At 40.7% G+C, this 19,239-nt stretch overlaps 1 protein-coding gene and 1 long non-coding RNA gene across 3 annotated transcripts in view; one reads left to right on the forward strand and one right to left on the reverse strand.

The window, feature by feature from the left end:
• PPTC7 (protein phosphatase targeting COQ7) overlaps positions 1 to 12,699 on the reverse strand; it is a 38,239-nt gene extending 25,540 nt beyond the window's left edge. The window contains exon 1 of one of the 2 annotated variants that reach the window (XR_012019202.1): positions 12,203 to 12,699. Coding sequence is in view for 1 of the 2 variants with exons in the window: in XM_072802499.1 (XP_072658600.1) it covers positions 12,203 to 12,425 (223 nt within the window). In the remaining variant the exon portion in view is untranslated. The remainder of the gene's footprint in view (positions 1 to 12,202) is intronic. The other variant, XM_072802499.1, reaches the window with a different exon arrangement.
• LOC140619298 (uncharacterized) lies at positions 1,281 to 17,398 on the forward strand. The gene is made up of 3 exons (XR_012019203.1): positions 1,281 to 12,959; positions 14,879 to 15,009; positions 15,109 to 17,398. It is a non-coding gene; the product is annotated as an uncharacterized lncRNA (long non-coding RNA).
• The last annotated feature ends 1,841 nt before the right edge of the window (positions 17,399 to 19,239 follow it).

The following is a 19,239-nucleotide window of genomic DNA, read 5'->3' on the forward strand; positions in this document are numbered from 1 at the left end:
CTTGAAAAGCAGTGTATATATACACTAGGCAAGGGCTTTGGAGTCAGATCTGGATTCAAACTGCAGCTCCAGGGACGCCTGGGTGGCTCAGCAGTTGAGCGTCTGCCTTTGGCTCAGGGCAGGACACCAATCCCCGGATCGAGTCCCACATTAGACTCCCTGAAAGGAGCCTGCTTCTCCCTCTATGTCTCTGCCTCTCTCTTTGTGTCTCTCATGAATCAATAAACAAAACAAAAACCAAACAAACAAACTGCAGCTCCTGGACTAGAATGAAGTGCACCAAGAGTGTCCCTAGGTAGCTAACTCTCTGAGCTTTAGTATCTTCCCCTGTAAAAGGGTATAGTAATGGATATCACAGGGCTGATGTGAGGAACAGGGATACTGTGTTAGAGTGCCTGCCCCATGCTCAGCAACCAGCCCACATGTAGTAAGAGTTATGTTTTTCTTTAAGAAAGACTAAATAAGGGCAGCCCAGGTGGCTCAGCGGTTTAGCACCTCCATCAGCCCAGGGCCTGATCCTGGAGATGAGGAATCGAGTCCCACGTCGGGCTCCCTGCATGGAGCCTGCTTCTCTCTCTGCCTGTGTCTTTACCTCTCTCTCTCTCTCTGTGTCTCTCATGAATAAATAAATAAAATCTTTAAAAAGAAAGACTAAATAACAGCATATAAAACAGTGTAGTCTGTAGCAATCAGAAAAAAACAATCTTTGATCAGTGTTTGTAGTTTACAAACACTATTCTGTGGTCACAACCAAAAGACAATTCTCACTCACAGATAACGTGTAAAAGATGAGTGGTCCATTCAGCTCTTCCCATCACACATCCACCACCATTCAACATCTCATTAAACATTTAACAGTAACTAAGGGACAAACTTATGTCTCTCTTTTTTAAAGATTTTATTAATTTACTCACGAGAGACACACACACACACAGAGAGAGAGAGAGAGAGAGAGAGAGACAGGGAGAGAGAGACACACAGGCAGAGGGAGAAGCAGGCTCCATGCAGGGAGCCTGACGTGGGACTCGATCCCGGGTTTCCAGGATCACACCCTGGGCTGAAGCCGGCGCTAAACCGCTGAGCCACCCGGGCTGCCCCAAATTTATGTCTCTAAAAAACACACAAGGAAAAATAGATCCACCTGCACTTTGAAGAAATCAGTTTTCTTTTTCCAGAAGTGACTCTGAAGTAACCTTATTTAAAGTGTCCCTTAAGTGCCTGCTGCCTCCTATGTGCCAGGGTTCAGACTTAGATATTCCTTATTTTAAATGGAGAATCCTATAGCAACTAGTGATAAATAAATTGGCCTAAACCATTTCCTTAGATATCTACAATAATTATAGCACCTCTATCACAACTTTCCTGTCTCCTTTCTCCCTCTCTATAATGTGACTCCCCTTCAGGGCTGAGTCTCTTTCACATTGCCAACCAACTATCTTTTTCATCTCTGGGCTGACCTAGTACCTGGCACAAAAGTTCTCAATTCTTGCCACACACAGAGATTACCCAAGCCCCTCCTCCTGAGTCAGTATGTCCAAGGTGGGCCCGGGCCTCCCAGCAAAGTACAGAACACCAAACTGCACAGGTGAGTCTAATGAGAATCACTGCTGAGCACTCAGAATTCAGTAAAGGCCAGATGGACTTCAGCATTCCATGAGTTAGATGATGCTGCCTCTGAAATGCCTCTCCCACCAAGCAATCTCCTGTTTCCCCATTCTCAAATTGATCCTTCTCTTGCATATTCTAACCTGATTAATGGCCTCAGCCCACCCACACTTGTAGGCTAGAAACTTAAGGAAGTTTCCTGATGCAAAACCTCAAAATCAACTTCATCTTTTCTCTTTCACCCTCTTCGTCCAATTATCACTAAGTCCTATTGATTCTATGTCTGCAATGTTTCTGAAGCCCAACTACTTAGTTTAAGCCTTTTCTAGCTCAGACTATTTCAATAGCTTTCTATCTGGTCTTTTGCTTCCTGTTCTCCCATTACGTTCTCTGTATCATTTTCTTTTTTCTTTCTCTTTTGCTTTTATAAGATTGCTATATCCATGTTACTCTTTAATCAAATACTTTCCATGTATTATTTACACTGTTTTTACTTGTATATGTAAAAATATTCTCTGGAAGGATACACCAGAAACTGATACTATGGGTTTCTTTCTGGGAGAGGAACTTTGCAGCTAGAAGACAAGAGAGAGAATTTTCACTCTGTACCCTTTTAAATTTAGAATACCTTCTGAATTCTGTACCATTTGAATGTGGTGTTTCTTCAAAAACCACCAAACCAAAAGCAAAACAAAAGCAAAAACATCTATAGCTTCCTAAAAACAAAAACAAAAACAAAAAACCCCAAAATGAAACCCAGTTATTTAACATGGCAATTGTGACCTTTAATGATTTGGTCCTCAACCTATTTTCTAACAATTCTCAACTGCCCTCTCGAACCCACTCAGCCAGCCCAAACTACTCTCTAGCCAAAGAGCCGTAGTTTGGAGAATCTGTGTCTGCTGATCCCTCAATCTAGAGAGCTTTACCATTCTTCTCACCTTTCTCAATTACTGAAAAACCCATCTATTGAGGCCTATCTCCATGCTTTCATAATACCTAATGTGTGTGTATTCCTTATAGTGTTCCTGTGGCCTTCCCTGCCAGACTTCAGGACTTTAGTCTGTTTTGTTCTTGGTCTTCTCCACAGCACCTGTTAGGGACTTAGAGGAAACAACCAGTAAACAATGAATTCAGTTGATTGTATTGAAAAGTTAGAATACCAGCACTCTCTGGTGTACGAATTTTCACCTGAGAACTCCAAAAAGAGAATGAACCCAGTATTTCACCTTAGAGTTACAGAAGGTGGTGTGCCCCGGGTTGGAGCTAGCTACAAGACGCTCCTCTCACAGACCGTTGTAAGAAAGTCTGATGGAAAGAACCCTGAAAAGGAGTCGGGATGACACCACTCCCAATTTTCTTTGCCACTACCTGGTTGTAGGACACTAGCCAAATCACTTCTCTAAGCTTTAGTTTTCTCATCTGTGAAATAAGGGGCAGGAGGACAAATTCTCTCAAGAGTTCCTTTTTCTAAGATCTAAGATTCTGGGATTCTGTGTCATACTGCAAAAAAAGGGAATCTGTTTTAGAAACTATAAAATAAAGGTTACCGTACAACTATGCCTTACTTTTCACACACAACAATACATTTATTCCAGATACTAATTTTGAAGCAAAGGCTCCATTTCAGCCTTCTCAAATTTCCCTTTCTTCTTATTACACCATCAAAGTTTTCAGAGACGTTTCAATAATGATTCAGAGAGTAAAAATATTGCCCCACGTCCTTTTACTTTAGTTCTAACCACCTAAAATGTTAGAGAATGTTTCTTCTTTAAGCCTAACTAACCAAAGTCTAATTAACTAATAAACCTAACTAACAAAGTACAGCCAGCCATTTTTCAATCTGAAATTCTGATAAAAGAATAAAAGATGGCTATGGATTAGTATTAACTTACTTCACTGAATTCAAATAATCTGTAAATAGATTAATACGTATACATAGAATGTATTCACAAAACAATAACTTTGTTATGCAAAGACCATTGTTCAGTGAATTTAGTGTATACATGAACAAGACAAGCAACTGTAAGATCAAAGCTGCTGCTCAAGAACCAAGAGAAGTGAATTTTTAAATACAATGTATGCATAAGACATCCTTGTTTAGACTTCATTTCATAGAAACACTGAAGACCAAATTATCAATTAGTGGTCAATTTAGAGGCCATGAACAGTTTTCTAGCTCTTACGCAAATAGCTCACATCTATTTTCTTATCCAAAACTGCTATCCAAACATTGATGTGAAAAGAGAAGCACTTTTTGTTTGCCTCATTCAGCACAGCTAATCTTTTTCATTTACATCAAATGACAGCATAGACTAATTCTGGTAAGTCAAAAAACTTCCCCATGATAACATCCTTGAAAGATCAAAATGTATAGTCATAGCAGCACACATACACACAAAGAAATTCTCTTTCTTTTCAAAATAGTCTGTTAATGAGTAGAAGAAAAATCGGTACAAAAATGTGTTGGAATTGGCCTGAGTCAAAATAATACTGGGTCTTTCAACAGAAAGCACTCTTTGTAGTAAGTCACTTTTGTAGTCTCTGGCAAAGTTTTTGCAGTCATTTTGTAGTCCGTGGGATTCATACCAACAATTCAATCAATTCTAGAACTATTCACCAAACTTATTCACCACAAAAACAACTATTTAAGAACCTAGTAAATTTATAAATTGTTAAATGTGTCAGACTCAAGATCAACAATAAGCTTTTGATGAGAGTAGGTTCATTACAATTGGACACGTATAAATTAGCATAACCTTTCTAGAGAGACCTATGCTAATATTCATATCAGAGACCTTGCAAATGTTTATAGCCTTTGACTCAAGAACTCGTCAAGGAATTTATTCTAATGAAATATTCAGAATGCAGAGATATTCATTCACTTTAATGTTACTCAAAACAGAAAACTAGAAATTGGGGTGCCTGGCTGACTCAGTCCATAAAGCTTGTGATTCTTGATCTTGGGGGTTGTGAGTTCGAGTCCCACATTGGGTGTAGATATTACTTAAATAAAAGAAAACTGGAAATAATCAAAGAACTAAAAATAGAGGATTGGTTATTATACAAATTATGGGCTATATACATGCAGAAAAATAGGATGCAGTTATGCTCAATTTACATTACATAAAAGTAACATTACAGAGCAGAATATACATGTTAACATAACTTAATAGTATGTATACATACAATTGTATATACACAAAAGCTGGCGGAAACCACACTGACTTTAGCTCAGTTATGAGTTACAGGGATTTTATACTGTGCTTTTATGAACATGTGTTACTTTTATAAGCACAAAACAAAAACATTTACTTAAAAGCATTAAACACAGAAGAAGTAACCTAGGTACAAGTCCCAGCTATGATACTAGCTGTATTGACCTTATTGATGAGTCAACTTTACAGGTAAGGAAACAGATGCAAATTAAGTGGAGATAAAAGCAGCTATTCATAGTTAAAAGATTAAATAATGCAAAACACCAAAAACACTAAAATTTAAAGCACTATACATAAAGCACTGATAAGATGAATCATATTTTGTGTCAAAATATTGAATAAATGCTTAGGAAAAACAGAGTGAAGTACTTTTTATTCTTTAAGGAAAAGCTCTGTATCCCACCTCTCAATCCACCCAAAGTCCTATTTGGGACCATATTCAAAAGAACTGAGCATCTTTTCTTCTTCAGAAATTTAAATTAAATTGAAAGAGCTGTGCCACCTGCTAAATCAATTTTAAATGATTAAGTATGTATTATCAGCCTATAGCCCTCTACAGTGAGTCAGCTTTTGCAAAAAGTCTTGATTTATGATGCAATTCTGTAAATTGTGTGCATCGTTTAATAGTAGGAAAATGATCTTTGCTTTCAAGAAGATAGAAAACTACTTTATTTTTAAAATATTTGATAACTCCTAAACAAGATAGATCACTAAATTTTATTACTAATGACAAAAAATAGGATCCAGGGCATCACTTCTTAAAATGAGACCAAAAGCTAACACTATTTTTGAAAGGCAAACTCACAAGGCACACTGTTTTCAACTAACTAGAACTTCTCATTTGAAAAGTCAAACTTCAAAAAAAAAAAAAAAGAAAGAAAAGAAAAGTCAAACTTCTTTAGAAAGAAAATACTGTTAATTTTCTAAAGCATTTTCCTGAAAATTCTGAACCTAAAGTCCCAAGTAAGGCCTCTCTAAAAGGCATGGGGACCTACATAAAATGCATCTGACATTTAGCTTGAACCTGACATAAGCGTTTACTCAAAGGACACCAGTTGTTAAGTCAAATACTGTAGCCTGAGTATAGTGCTTTTTGAGTCACACATGAGTACAAACTCCATTTGGATACTGTTGCAACTATTCAAGTCATGTATTGTCCAGTTTCATAAAGCAGTGCTAAAGTTCAGGGAACAGCTTCCTTTGATCCAGCCCTTTCTGCCCCCCAAAAAACCCCACCATAACTAGCTAACATATGCATTTTACCTTCTGCTGCAATTTAAAACTTTTTTTAAATTTAAGACTTTTTAACAAAAATATATTTTCTAAAAAGTATAAACAATAATTCAAAATTCAATTACTTGTTCTATAAAAAAGATTCATCCAAAATCCTTTAAAAAGATGAACACAGGGCAGCCCAGGTGGCTCAGTGGTTTGGCGCCGCCTTCAGCCCAGGGTGTGATCCTGGAGACCCGGAGTCGAGTCCCATGTTGGGCTTCCTGCCTGGAGCCTGCTTCTCCCTCGGCCTGTGTCTCTGCCTCTCTCTCTCTCTCTGTTTCTCTCATGAATAAATAAATAAAATCTTAAAAAAAAAAAAAAAGATGAATACATTGAGAAAGGCTGAAAGTTAGGAAAATTGAAAACTAAGCTTGAGAATCTCTATATTAAATACTGAACAAAGGAAAGTAGTTTTGACAATATAACAAATGAGGAAATAACTAAAAGTAATGTGCCTTATAAGAGCCTTATAAAAAGTACAATATATCTGTATAGCAAAATGAGAAAAATATCAGAGCAAGAATTTAAAAAACAAACAGCAAAATTCTTCTATCCTTCAACCTTGTAATCTTACTTATTACACAATGACGGAACACCCAGGAAAGTCAGACAGCAACTAGTCAAATCTGTGGCTTTTTTTTCTTTTTGGTCAATGGCTTCTTAAGCCCTGCTGTTTCTAAGAGTCCTAGAAAGCTCTTTTACTAAACCCACAACTCTCCATTTCCTTAATATTCCACAATTTTCTCTTGAAAGCACATAGACTATGCAAACAGGCATATTTAAAGTATTTATTAATCTTAGAACTTACATTTGATTGGTGCCTTTTAAAAAATATTTTCCCTTGGATAAAATAATTTTATTACAAGTATATAAAAAATAATTATATAAACAACGACTATATTCCTCAAAAAGTTATAGTTACAATAAGCCCCAACAGTTCCATTTCTAGGTATATACCCAAGGGAATGAAAAATATATGCTCACACAAAAGCCTGTACCTGAATGTGTCACAGCAGGATTATTTACAACAGCTAAAAAGTGGAAACAACCCAATGTCCATTAACAGATGAATGGATAAACAAAATATGGTATATCCATACAATGGAATATTATTCAGCCATAAAAAGGAACACTGATACTTCAAACTATAATGTGGTTGGATCTTGAAACTATACTAAATGAAAAAAGACAGAAAGACCACATTTTGTATGATTACATTTATATGAAATGTCCAGAAGAGGCAAATCTATAGTCAGCCTACACTTTCTGTTGCCAGGTGTTGAGGGAGGGGAGATTGAGGAATGACTGCTAAAGCATAGGGGGGTTTCTTCTGTGGTGATGAATATGCTCTGGAACTACTCCGTGATGGTAGTTGCACAACCCTGTGAATGTAGTAAATGCTACCAAATTTTTTTTTTTACTTCAAAAAGGAAATGTTATGGCAGATGAATTCTATTATCTCAATTTTTAAAAATTCAATCAGGGTCATGTCTGCTGTCAAGAGATAGATCAGGCTAAATTTTCAGAAAATTATGACTATATAATAATGAGACTAGTTTCCTGACATGGTTTAAAATCTAGCTGAGGGAGCTCCAAAAATGTCTTCTTCAAAGGCTTAAATTAGCACACATGCACTCTCTCTCAAGATTACTACTTTGTTACTAAAAGGATAACTCACTTTCAGATACTGAGGTCCTATCAAATATATTAAAATTATGACTTGGAAAACATAAAATTCTACCTAATCTATTCACTTCCTAAATAAACTTTTGATCCTTACATTGCTCATGTAATCCTTATACCTCAAGATAACTACTTTTTTTTTTAAGATTTTATTTATTTATTCATGAGAGACCCAGAGACAGAGGCAGGGACAGAGGCAGAGGGAGAAGCAGGCTCATGGAGGGAGCCCGACGTGGGACTCGATCCCGAGTCTCCAGGATCACACCCTGGGCGGAAGGTGGCGCTAAACCGCTGAGCCACCCAGGCGTCCCAAGACTACTTTTAAGATTGGCATTACTCACAAAAATACTTCAAAAATCTTAGCCACAATCAATATCATATTCAAAGACTAGAATATGAAATTGTTTTCACTTCTCTTTAAGGTTTCAAGTTAAATCAAGCTTCAATAAACATCCTGCAGTTATAAGAATTACTTTACAACTCTACTCAGAGGTCAAATTTTACATGGCATAGACCATGCTGTTATTTTTTAAAGAAGTGGTTTCAGTAAACTGTGGTTTAGTATGCAGGAGTTTTTGTTGCGTTTTAATTATGAGTCATAGTGTGAACATAGACGTTGTAAATACACATACACACACCCTTAAGCGGGAAAAGCATTAGAAGAACAAACAGTACCTGAAGAGACTGGTTTTGAATTCACCTATCTTATCAAGAAAACTTAACTAGTGATACAACGGAAAGTGGACTGTAATGGGCAGTCTTGGTGCTAGTCCTAGTTCTGCCATTAACTAGTGGAATAACCTTAGCAAAATCATTTGACCCTCTGTAGGCCTCCATTTTTTCATTGGACTCCAAGGTTTCTAATATTTGATTCTATTGTTAAGCAGCTTAGGGCTGTGGGAGGCCTAGCAATTGCGCACTAGGCAGCTCTCATATTTTTGTGTACTTAGGCATCTATGCCATATAGAATAATGAGAGAACTCAGGATTAAGCACAATGAAGAAAAAAGAAAAGTGCACACAGTTCATAGTTCCTGCTGGTATTGGTTTACTCCTGTTGGACCTAATAAAGAGAAATGACCTTTGCCAATTTTCCAGGGGATAGGATTGGTTCCTATGTCTCACCACACCCACCATAGTTGGTTTTTCCTAAAAGAAATCCAGTGGGGACTCTACAAAAATGTTGTAAAGCACCAAGTACTTTTAGTCACTGTATACTACTAAAACAGATGAATTATAAATTAAAGAAATAAAACAGCTTTTTCTAATACAAAAAGAAACAGCTTTTATTCCAGTCAAGGAGTTGCAGATGAACACAGTGAGTTGCACATATATATAGCAACAAACAGTGTCAACCCAAAGAAAATGAATCTGTAGTACTAGAAGGTTCAAAGCTCTGAGGTTCAACATATTATTCAACATAGTCTTTTAATGCTTTTCAGTTTACAACTCCAACTTCCAGAGAAAATACATTATTAAAGACTTGCTGAGATGCCTCACCTCCTTCATGGTAAGAAATAATCAGACCTACTTGTGATGAGATAGTATCAATAAAATACAAGTCACCATCACACAAAGTGGCTTGTGGAAGCCAAAGATCAAATGAGGCCTACTCAGAAGCGGTTTCAGGTGGCTCCCCAAGATGGCTTTCTGGAAGAGCTCCTCCAAAACAGGACAGTCCTAGAGAACCTCTCTCTCCTGATTTGTATACCAAACACACTCATACACTCATTCTCATTCTCTCTTTCTCTCAAAATGGTTCTTTGTCAAATAAGGCCAAAGACCATCCCTAGGTCACATAAGCAATGCCTGCCTGGTTATGCCTGGCAGCATTCCTTTTGGAGGGGTTACGGAGCTGCAGTTCCTGATCTAGTCCCTGTGGATGGACCTCTAAGTGGTACACAGATGTGGAGTCAGTGAAGTCCCTGAATGCCTACGCAAAATTTTTGTCTCTATGCACATTTTTCTGGAAAGAGAGCCCTTGGGCAGTCAAAAATCCTCAGAGGCCATGAACCAAGAAAAGTTAAGAACCACTGGTTTAGCACCAAATATAAAACAGGAGAAATATACTGAAGGTACCCATGTGAATAAGATAGGAGGTAATGCCTGTTATTTCAGGTGAAAAAAAAAGAAAAAAAAAGGATATGGTTGTTTTAAAACTTATGATCATTTAATGATCATAAGTCCCTAAGGGTCTGGTAGTCCACTCCCTTCATCCTCTAGCCTAGTTGAGGAAAAAGAGCTGAGAGGCTTTTGCCCAACACCACATACCACAGAGCCAGGCTGTAAAGCTGAGGATCAAATTTGGCAGGGTTACTGCCAAAATGGTACATTTATACTTTTTTCAAAATGGGTTTGACCAAAATTCCCCATATCCTTATAAATATCCCACTTCACTAAAAGGTAGCCTTCAAATATTTTAAAATTAAGGGGGCATGTGGGTGGCTCAGTCAGTTAAGCATCAGTTTTCAGCTGAGGTCATGATACCATGGTCCTGGGATGGAGTCCCACATCCCCATATCGGGCTCCCTGCTTGGTGGGGAGCCTGCTTCTACCTCTGCCTGCTGCTCCCTCTGCTTGTCTGCTCTTTTTTGCTCTGTCAAATAAATAAAGGCTTAAAAAAACACTTTTTAAAAAAGATTTTATTTATTCGTGAGAGAACCATAGAGAGAGGCAGAGACAGACAGAGGGAGAAGCAGGCTCCTTGCAGGGAGCCTGATGTGGGACTCGATCCTGGGACCAGGGATCACGCCCTGAGCCAAAGGCAGACGCTCAACCACTGAGCCACCCAGGCGTCCCTTAAAAAAAACTTTTTAAAAAATTAAGCTTAAGCATAGAGATTTGACTCATTAAAATGTCCCCAAATCACCAAACTGCAACTCTTTCACAAAAGCCAGCACACAGATTTATAAGGGGTAATGTTAGTGGTTCATTATCACCTATCCTGTTGTACTGACTGCAATCTGAAAAAGCAGCACAGGTCACAAGCTCATTAAACGAAGCTTCTAAATGTAATGGAAAAAGACAGCTACTGACAGCCCTTTAAAAAAGATACTGAGTCAGGGTCAAGCTGACTTCAAAATGGATTTGGATGATTTCTATCTACAAGCTCCTTCACCTAAGGAATCCTACCCCACCCTCTTAGAGTTAACATCAAGAGTCTCGCCTAGAAGCTAAATGATTTTTCAACACAGGTAATGGGGTCATTCATAAATTAAACTGAGAACAACCTTTCCAGTACCATGTTCACAAACACTACAATGTAGTAGAAACAAAGATAATAGGCAGTTATTCTGGGATCAAATTAAAAAATAATGATTGTCATAAAAAGTTACAGGACCATTTGTTCCAATGCCAAACTGTGCCTCAGCCCATGAAATTTAAAGTAATCAAAAACTCAACCTTATCTGAGAAGCGAAACCAAAGTGACATTTGAACCCAAGTTCAATGACAGCATGTCCTTCAATTTCAAAGAAAGTGCTATACTCATTAAAGAAGATTTAATGACATATGATTCTATAGCATACACATTGTCTCCAAAGAGGTACATTATGATAAACTTTCTGATTGCTTGTGAATTATATTTAGCCCTTTTTATAAGCTCTTAACGCTAGTCTCCCAGCCTCAAAGGTGTAACAGGAATAGGCAGGCCTTTGGAAGCACCTGTGGCCTGAAAATGCTTTCACCAATCCTCAAGGCTTTCTTGGCTGCAATTTGAAGAAGGTTCGACCATTCTATTTTGGGTCAAGGAGACTCCCTTCCACCCCAAGTGACCTCAAGTGGGCAAGAGCAGTTTGGGAAACTACACTGCGAGTGTTTTTTTCACCAGGCCAGCGCCACCGCCTGCGAGACTCCGAAAAGGATGGAGACCTGGGCACCATCGAGGCGGCAAAAGAATGCGGCTGGGCTGTCTGGGGCTCACGACAGTCAGTCCGCTCTGGATCCTGCAGCCTGTGGCCAGGCTGTGGCGTCAGGAGCACGCGAAGAGTCAGAGATCTCCGGGGCACGCTGAGGGAGGAGGCGGGGAGGGAACAGGAGCGAGGTTAGGAGCCTGCAGGTGTCTCCGGGGGAAGGGACGAGGTCGTCGGGACTGGCACTGCCAAGTGACTAACAGTGCGGTTTTGGACTCGGACAAACTGGTCACATTGTCAGGCTGTGTGACCTTGAGCACAGAGCTCGACCGCTCTGCAGCTCAATTTCCTCATCTCTAAAATGGGGGTTGTTCCAAAGGAAAACGCACCTTGGAACGCTTGGCACGGCGCCTGGCACATAGTAAGCGCTCCCTCCCTACAGCTACTACTGGCTCTCGGGCTCCTCTCACCGCCCGGAGGAACAGGAGAAGAACTCGTGAAGCCCGGAGCAGGGGAGTCTCCAGGAGGCGGATCCGGGGCTGGGGCGGGGGGCCCCGGGCCGGGGACTCACCGAGCACGTCTGCCGAGCGGTGCCGGGCCACGAAGCACGCGTCGTCCCCGTAGCACGCGCCCTTCTTGAGAAGGCCCTTACGGAAGTCTTTACCGAAGCCGCAGCCGGCCGTCACCAGCCCGTAGTCACCGCCGCCGCCACCACCGGCCCTGGGGTCGGTCTGCGAGAGGCCGCCGAGCACGGCGCGGGCCACCAGCCGCCCGTACGAGAGGACCGAGAACATCGCCGCCGCCGCCCCCCCGAGGAGGCGGGGGGCCCGGGGAGCAGGAGGACGCGGAGGCCCGGAGCCGGCTCTCTCCTCAGCCGCAGCAGCGCCGCTGCCGGGGCGCTCCTCAGGGCGGCGCACAGTCGCCGCCGCCGCCCCTGCCCGACGCGCGGGGCCTCGCACACGCTCCGCCGCGCGCACCGGAGCCAGAGCGAGGTCAGAGCCTGCGGCTCCTCCGCCTAAGCCCAACTGGGATCCCGGCTGCAGCCACCGCTGCCGCCGCCATCTTCCGCTCCACTAGCGTGTTCCGGGCCGCGCCGGTAGCACCGCCCCCTCCACGGGCCCGCCCACGGCCCCGCCCACGGCGTGTTCCAAGCCACGCCCCCTCGGGCTCGGTGCCTTTTGCTGTCTCCGAGGCTGAGCTTGCGCAGAGGGTGTGGACGCGATGTCTCCTGGGAGTTGTAGTTGCTGTTTACTTCACTGCCTAGCATCCCGGACCTAGGGGGACTCACCGAGACGCGGGACCTAAAATTAAATTATTGTGAATTACAGGTGGGCTGTTTGAAAGTTTCCTTCCTGTTTTAACCATATATTCTAAAGGCTATTGTTTTAAATAACGCCACCATCCCTTCAAAGGAAAACCCAAAAGAAACCAGGGTCAAGTCATGTAGTATTACTCTGTAGTACATACATTAAGAAACTGAAGTACACATCTCTTTTTTTTTTTTTTTTTTTTTTATTCATGAGAGACACACAGAGAGAGAGGCAGAGACACAGGCAGAGAGAGAAGCAGGCTCCACACAGGAAGCCCGACATGGGACCTGATCCTGGGTCTCCAGGATCCTGCCCTGGGCCAAAGGCAGGTGCTAAACCACTGTGCTACCCAGGGATCCCAGAAGTACACATCTCTAGTGACATCTCCAGAATTTATATATTGGAAGGGTTTAGAGGCGGATATCTGGAAAGAAGAGCCGTCTTGTATATTATTTAGGAAGATTCAAGGAAATATTACTCTCCATATTAGACTGGGGGTGACCAGGGGGATAGTGATAGAGATACAGAAATGGCCACTATAGATATGCCATATAGAAAGAAGTGTTTCAGACTTTGCAAATGGTTCTGCCGGTTTGGGAATAAAAAATTCCAGACCCCAAATTTCTTTGCCCCAAATCTTGATTTTTGGGGGGGTCCACCTGTCTATGCCAGTCTTCTGACCTCTGGCTTGGATGCCCAGATAGGTTATGCAGTGCCAAAGACTTGCAAAGATGAGGACCCTTCCTCTCTCCTTCCATAGCTGCCAACTCTTCTCTTCAGAAGACAGAACGACAGCTCCTGGCAAGAAAAGCAGTTCCTTTACTTTTTTTGTTAAGCTCTCAGTCCATCCCACAAAGACATCCACAGTAGCCTTCTCCAGATCTTTATTATTATTATTAACTCACTTTCTCTGAAATTAATTACTTTCTCTCCTAATTAATTTTTTATCCTAAATAATTTAATGGGGAGTTTGTAGTCTAATGGAAAGATTAGTTCACCAAATACGTGTAATATGTTTGTATGCGTGTATGAATGTACAGATTACATACCATGCCTGGTGGGGCTATACATATTCTAGCTACTGTGTATCTCTCCATCCCATTTGGTTCCATGTCCCCTTCAGTAACAGGGCTCTAGACATGCTCACAGATGCTTCAGGGCCTTTGCTCTTGCTCTTCCTTTTACTTACTAGAATGTAATTTTATTATCTCAGGGACCTATATTATTTATTGTTGTATCCCCAGAATGTATGGGCACACAGTAAATACTTAAAGTAAATGGATGAGAGAATGAATGAATAGTTCACTAGATCCTAAATTGCCCAAGGGCAAGAATCATTTGCCTTTGTATTATTAGAATCCAGCGTACTACCTGGCAGGAGTTTGAAAAATGCATGTTGAATAAAAGAAGGAAAAACTGAATAGGAACCATAGATAATATTTAAAAAATCATATTTATTGAATGAAGGTTAGTTACAAATAAAAGAAAATTGAGAGTTTGAGGTAAGTGATCCAATTTGGAATAATTTTTAGTTTTATTAAAACCTAAATATTTGTCACCCCAAAGGATTGGTCCTTTTTTAGTTCACTTTTGAGAGAAGTGTAGTTACTCTGGGGATTCCCATTTCATTCTTCAAATGATTCTTTTTTATACCTTTCTTAATATAGCTAAAGTCCTGCCAAACATTCACTCAAAGTACATTGTTCCATTACTCTAATCACTGTCATCATTAAACACTTCCCTGTTTCACAGTGTGCCAAGTACTCTATAGGTTTCTGCCCTTAAGGGTTTTCATAAAAATTGGACTGAATAAATGACTTTGCATAGTGAGTGGCATTTTGTCAAATATGGAGACTAAGAAAAAGTTCATTTACTGGATAAAAGATGTGGCGATTCCAAGATGACACTCACACCTTGCTATTTTTTATGAGCCACAGGAATTGGAGCACGCCCAGAAGAGGGGGTGGAGCCTTGTGGATCCTCTGCTTGGCATTTATGTCTATGCCAGCTGTGCTAAAGGTTGTTCTTTCGGGCACACACCACTACCAAATCCCAGCCAGGCTGTCAGGTAATTCTACCCCAAGGACAAACTTTTTAAAATAGCATGTTAACCTCTATTCCTTGCCTCATCACACTTCTTCAGACTGCTCCTACCTTTCATTTTCAGGGCATATATTATCTAATTTCCGTGTCACTCACAAGAACCGGTCGGATGAGGTGAGCAGGAACATAGGATATGACTCTGAAGCTGGTAACCTCTGCTGCTCTGAGGGGGCTAGCTGTTTTCAGGTAAATGATACCGGTGCCTTGAGTTTCCTGCAAAATGACTTGCTCACCAGAGCACCATGTGAACAGAATCCTTTCTTAAAGCTCCTTAGCAGTTTTTGGAAAGGAGAGGCGAGAGCTCCTCAGGTTCCCTTGAATCATTTATTCCAGAGACAGATCTGAAAAGTTTCACCAGAGAGCACTTTAAAAAAAAAAACAAAAACAAAAACAAAAAAAAAAAAACAAAAAACAACCTTCCCCTGCCCTTCCCTAGAAGCACAATTCACTTTTGACATTTTGGTAGATTTAAAAAGCCGTAAGAGTTTTCTTCCTTAACAGAATTACATTCCTAGCACTTCAAAGATTCCTGGGAGGTCAGTTGTCACTCTCAAAGGCGAACAAGTGGTGAAAATACCATCTGTGCTCCCAGGGCATCTCTGTGGCATTAGGAAAGAGCTTTGCACTGGAGTCACCCCCAGCTCCTAAAAAAAGAAAAAAAAAATCCCTAATAAGATTTTTCTGCCAGAGTGGTATACTGATCTCTCCTCATTTCTTTTTGCTAACCTATTCAAAAGGAGCACTAATTAGTTTATGGCAACGTTTCACAACCCTGGCACTATTGACATTTGAGGCCAGGTAATTTTTTATTTGAGGGGATGTTCTGTGCATTGGAGGGAGCTTAGCAGCATCCCTGGCCTCTACCTACTAAGTAGGTGCCAGTAGCACACCTTACCCCTTAGGACAGCCAAAAATGTCTCCAGATATTGCTAAATGTCCCCTGGGGAACAAAATTGCCCCCAGTTTAGAACCACTGGGTGATAACAATGACATGCAAGTTAGCAAATACTTGATGAGCACTTGTTACATCTAAGGCTGTGGGATAAAGTTAAGAAAATGTTGGTGCCTTCATGGCAATCACAGTAGAGCAGGACAGTTAAAGGTAAGTAAATATATAGAAAAAATAAGCTTTATCGATTGAAATAAGAAAGGACCATGGGGAGAAGAAATGGGACCCATTGGGATGGGAGAACAGTCAGGGCACTTCACGAAGAGGTGACATTTGTAGGAGAGAGAGGTCTGAGGAAGAGGGCGATAGCCATTCCGAGCGGAAGAAATAGAAACTAAACAAATGCAGAGTGGGATTGGAGAAGAACAAGTAGTTCAGTGCATTTAAGCCTTAGAGTTTGAATGAGGAATAAAGAGAAATGGGGCTAAGGAAGTCGTTTAGGAACTATTTAGCCATAAAAAGGAGTGAAGTAATGACACATATCTGGGTATGGATGACCCTCGGAAATATGACGCTAAATTAAAGAAACCAGTCCCCAAAGACCACATGTTGTATGATTCTATATGAAATGTCTAGAATAGGCAAACTCATAGAGGCAGAAAGCAGATTGATGGTTGCCAGTGGCTGGGATGTGTGGGAATGGGAAGTGACTGTTAATGGGTGTGAAGTTTCTTTTTGGGGTAATGAAAATGTTCTGGAATTAGATAGTGGTGAATATACAAAAAAAATTGAACTGTACACTTTAAAGGGTAAATATTATGGTATGTGGATTACATCTTAGTTTATTTATTTTTTTAAAGATTTAATTATTCATCACAAACACACACACATACACACACAGGCAGAGGAGGAAGCAGGCTCCATGCAGGGAGGTCTCTAGGATCACACCCAGGCCGAAGGTGGCGCTAAACCACTTAGCCACCTGGGCTGCCTACATCTCAGTGTAAAAAATAGTTTAGATTTCAGGTTGTACTACAAAGCTGTGGTCATCAAGACAGTGTGGTACTGGCACAAAAACAGACACATAGATCAATGGAACAGAATAGAGAACCCAGAAGTGGCCCCTCAACTTTATGGTCAACTAATATTCGATAAAGGAGGAAAGACTATCCATTGAAAGAAAGACAGTCTCTTCAATAAATGGTGCTGGGAAAATTGGACATCCACATGCAGAAGAATGAAACTAGACCACTCTCTTTCACCATACACAAAGATAAACTCAAAATGGATGAAAGATCTAAATGTGAGACAAGATTCCATCAAAATCCTAGAGGAGACCACAGGCAACACCCTTTTTGAACTTGGCCACAGTAACTTCTTGCAAGATACATCCACGAAGGCAAAAGAAACAAAAGCAAAAATGAACTATTGGGACTTCATCAAGATAAGAAGCTTTTGCACAGCAAAGGATACAGTCAACAAAACTAAAAGACAACCTACAGAATGGGAGAAGATATTTGCAAATGACATATCAGATAAAGGGCTAGTTTCCAAAATCTATAAAGAACTTATTAAACTCAACACCAAAGAAACAAACAATCCAATCATGAAATGGGCAAAAGACATGAAGAGAAATCTCACAGAGGAAGACATAGACATGGCCAACATGTACATGAGGAAATGCTCCGCATCACTTGCCATCAGGGAAATACAAATCAAAACCACAATGAGATACCACCTCACACCAGGGAGAATGGGGAAAATTAACAAGGCAGGAAACCACAAATGTTGGAGAGGATGTGGAGAAAAGGGAACCCTCTTACACTGTTGGTGGGAATGTGAACTGGTGCAGCCACTCTGGAAAACTGTGTGGAGGTTCCTCAAACAGTTAAAAATAGACCTGCCCTACGACCCAGCAATTGCACTGTTGGGGATTTACCCCAAAGATTCAGATGCAATGAAACACCGGGACACCTGCACCCCGATGTTTCTAGCAGCAATGTCCACAATAGCCAAACTGTGGAAGGAGCCTCGGTGTCCATCAAAAGATGACTGGATAAAGAAGATGTGGTTTATGTATACAATGGAATATTACTCAGCCATTAGAAACGACAAATACCCACCATTTGCTTCAATGGGGATGGAACTGGAGGGTATTATGCTGAGTGAAGTAAGTCAGTCGGAGAAGGACAAACATTATATGTTCTCATTCATTTGGGGAATATAAATAATAGTGAAAGGGAATATAAGGGAAGGGAGAAGAAATGTGTGGGAAATATCAGAAAGGGAGACAGAACATAAAGACTCCTAACTCTGGGAAATGAACTAGGGGTGGTGGAAGGGAAGGAGGGCTGGGGGTGGGGGTGAATGGGTGATGGGCACTGAGGGGGACACTTGACGGGATGAGCACTGGGTGTTATTCTGTATGTTGGTAAATTGAACACCAATAAGAAATTAATTTATTAAAAAAATAAAAATAAAATAAAATAAAATAGTTCAGGACCTACTGCAGAGGGCCTTATATACTAAGCTTACATATATTAAGCTGGAAACACCAAGGGATCACCAAATGCTTTTAATATGCCAGTGACAATAATAAAGTAATAAATACTATTGAAATTATAATAAGATAATAAACAGTAGTGATGAGAAGAGTGTGAGAATAGACAGCATAGTTTGAGCACTTGCCATGTCCTTTACCTGTACCATCTGCTCTGACTACTAACCTGCGTGACTACCCAACAGTCCCACGTGCTGCTTCCTTCATAGCACATTGGACTTAGTTATTTTGTTTATTGTTTGACTCCTCCCTGACTAAAATGTAAGATCTACAAGAGCAGGGGATTTTTGTCTTTTATTCACTACTTTACCTCAAGTCTCCAGAACAGTGTCTGGCTTGTACAGGTGCTAAATAAATCTAGTAAGTGAATGCTTTTAAATAAAAGAACTTAGGAGATCACATAGAACAACTTATTTTACAGCTGAAGAAAGGGAGCAAGTAACATGTTCATCCCATATGAAGTTAAAAGATAGAGCTGGGCTGAACTGGAGAGGTGTCCAGGAAGCTCTTGCAAAACCCTTTTGAAGGAACTACCATAGGCTGTTCTTTTCATTGAACTTACCTTGCTTTGCATTGTATATGATGGTCATATACAATGATTCTAGAATCCATCCATCCACCTAGAATCCATTCTCCCCATTTTCTGATAATAGTATTTTGATTTTCCTTGGAGGTATAATCCAACACCTTCTCGGTTCATGCAGATTGGGTGGAACTGGACCAGAGGTGACATATGGCCCAGGTCT

Source organism: Canis lupus, chromosome 27, assembly GCF_048164855.1.
Source record: "Canis lupus baileyi chromosome 27, mCanLup2.hap1, whole genome shotgun sequence".
NCBI lineage: Eukaryota > Metazoa > Chordata > Mammalia > Carnivora > Canidae > Canis > Canis lupus.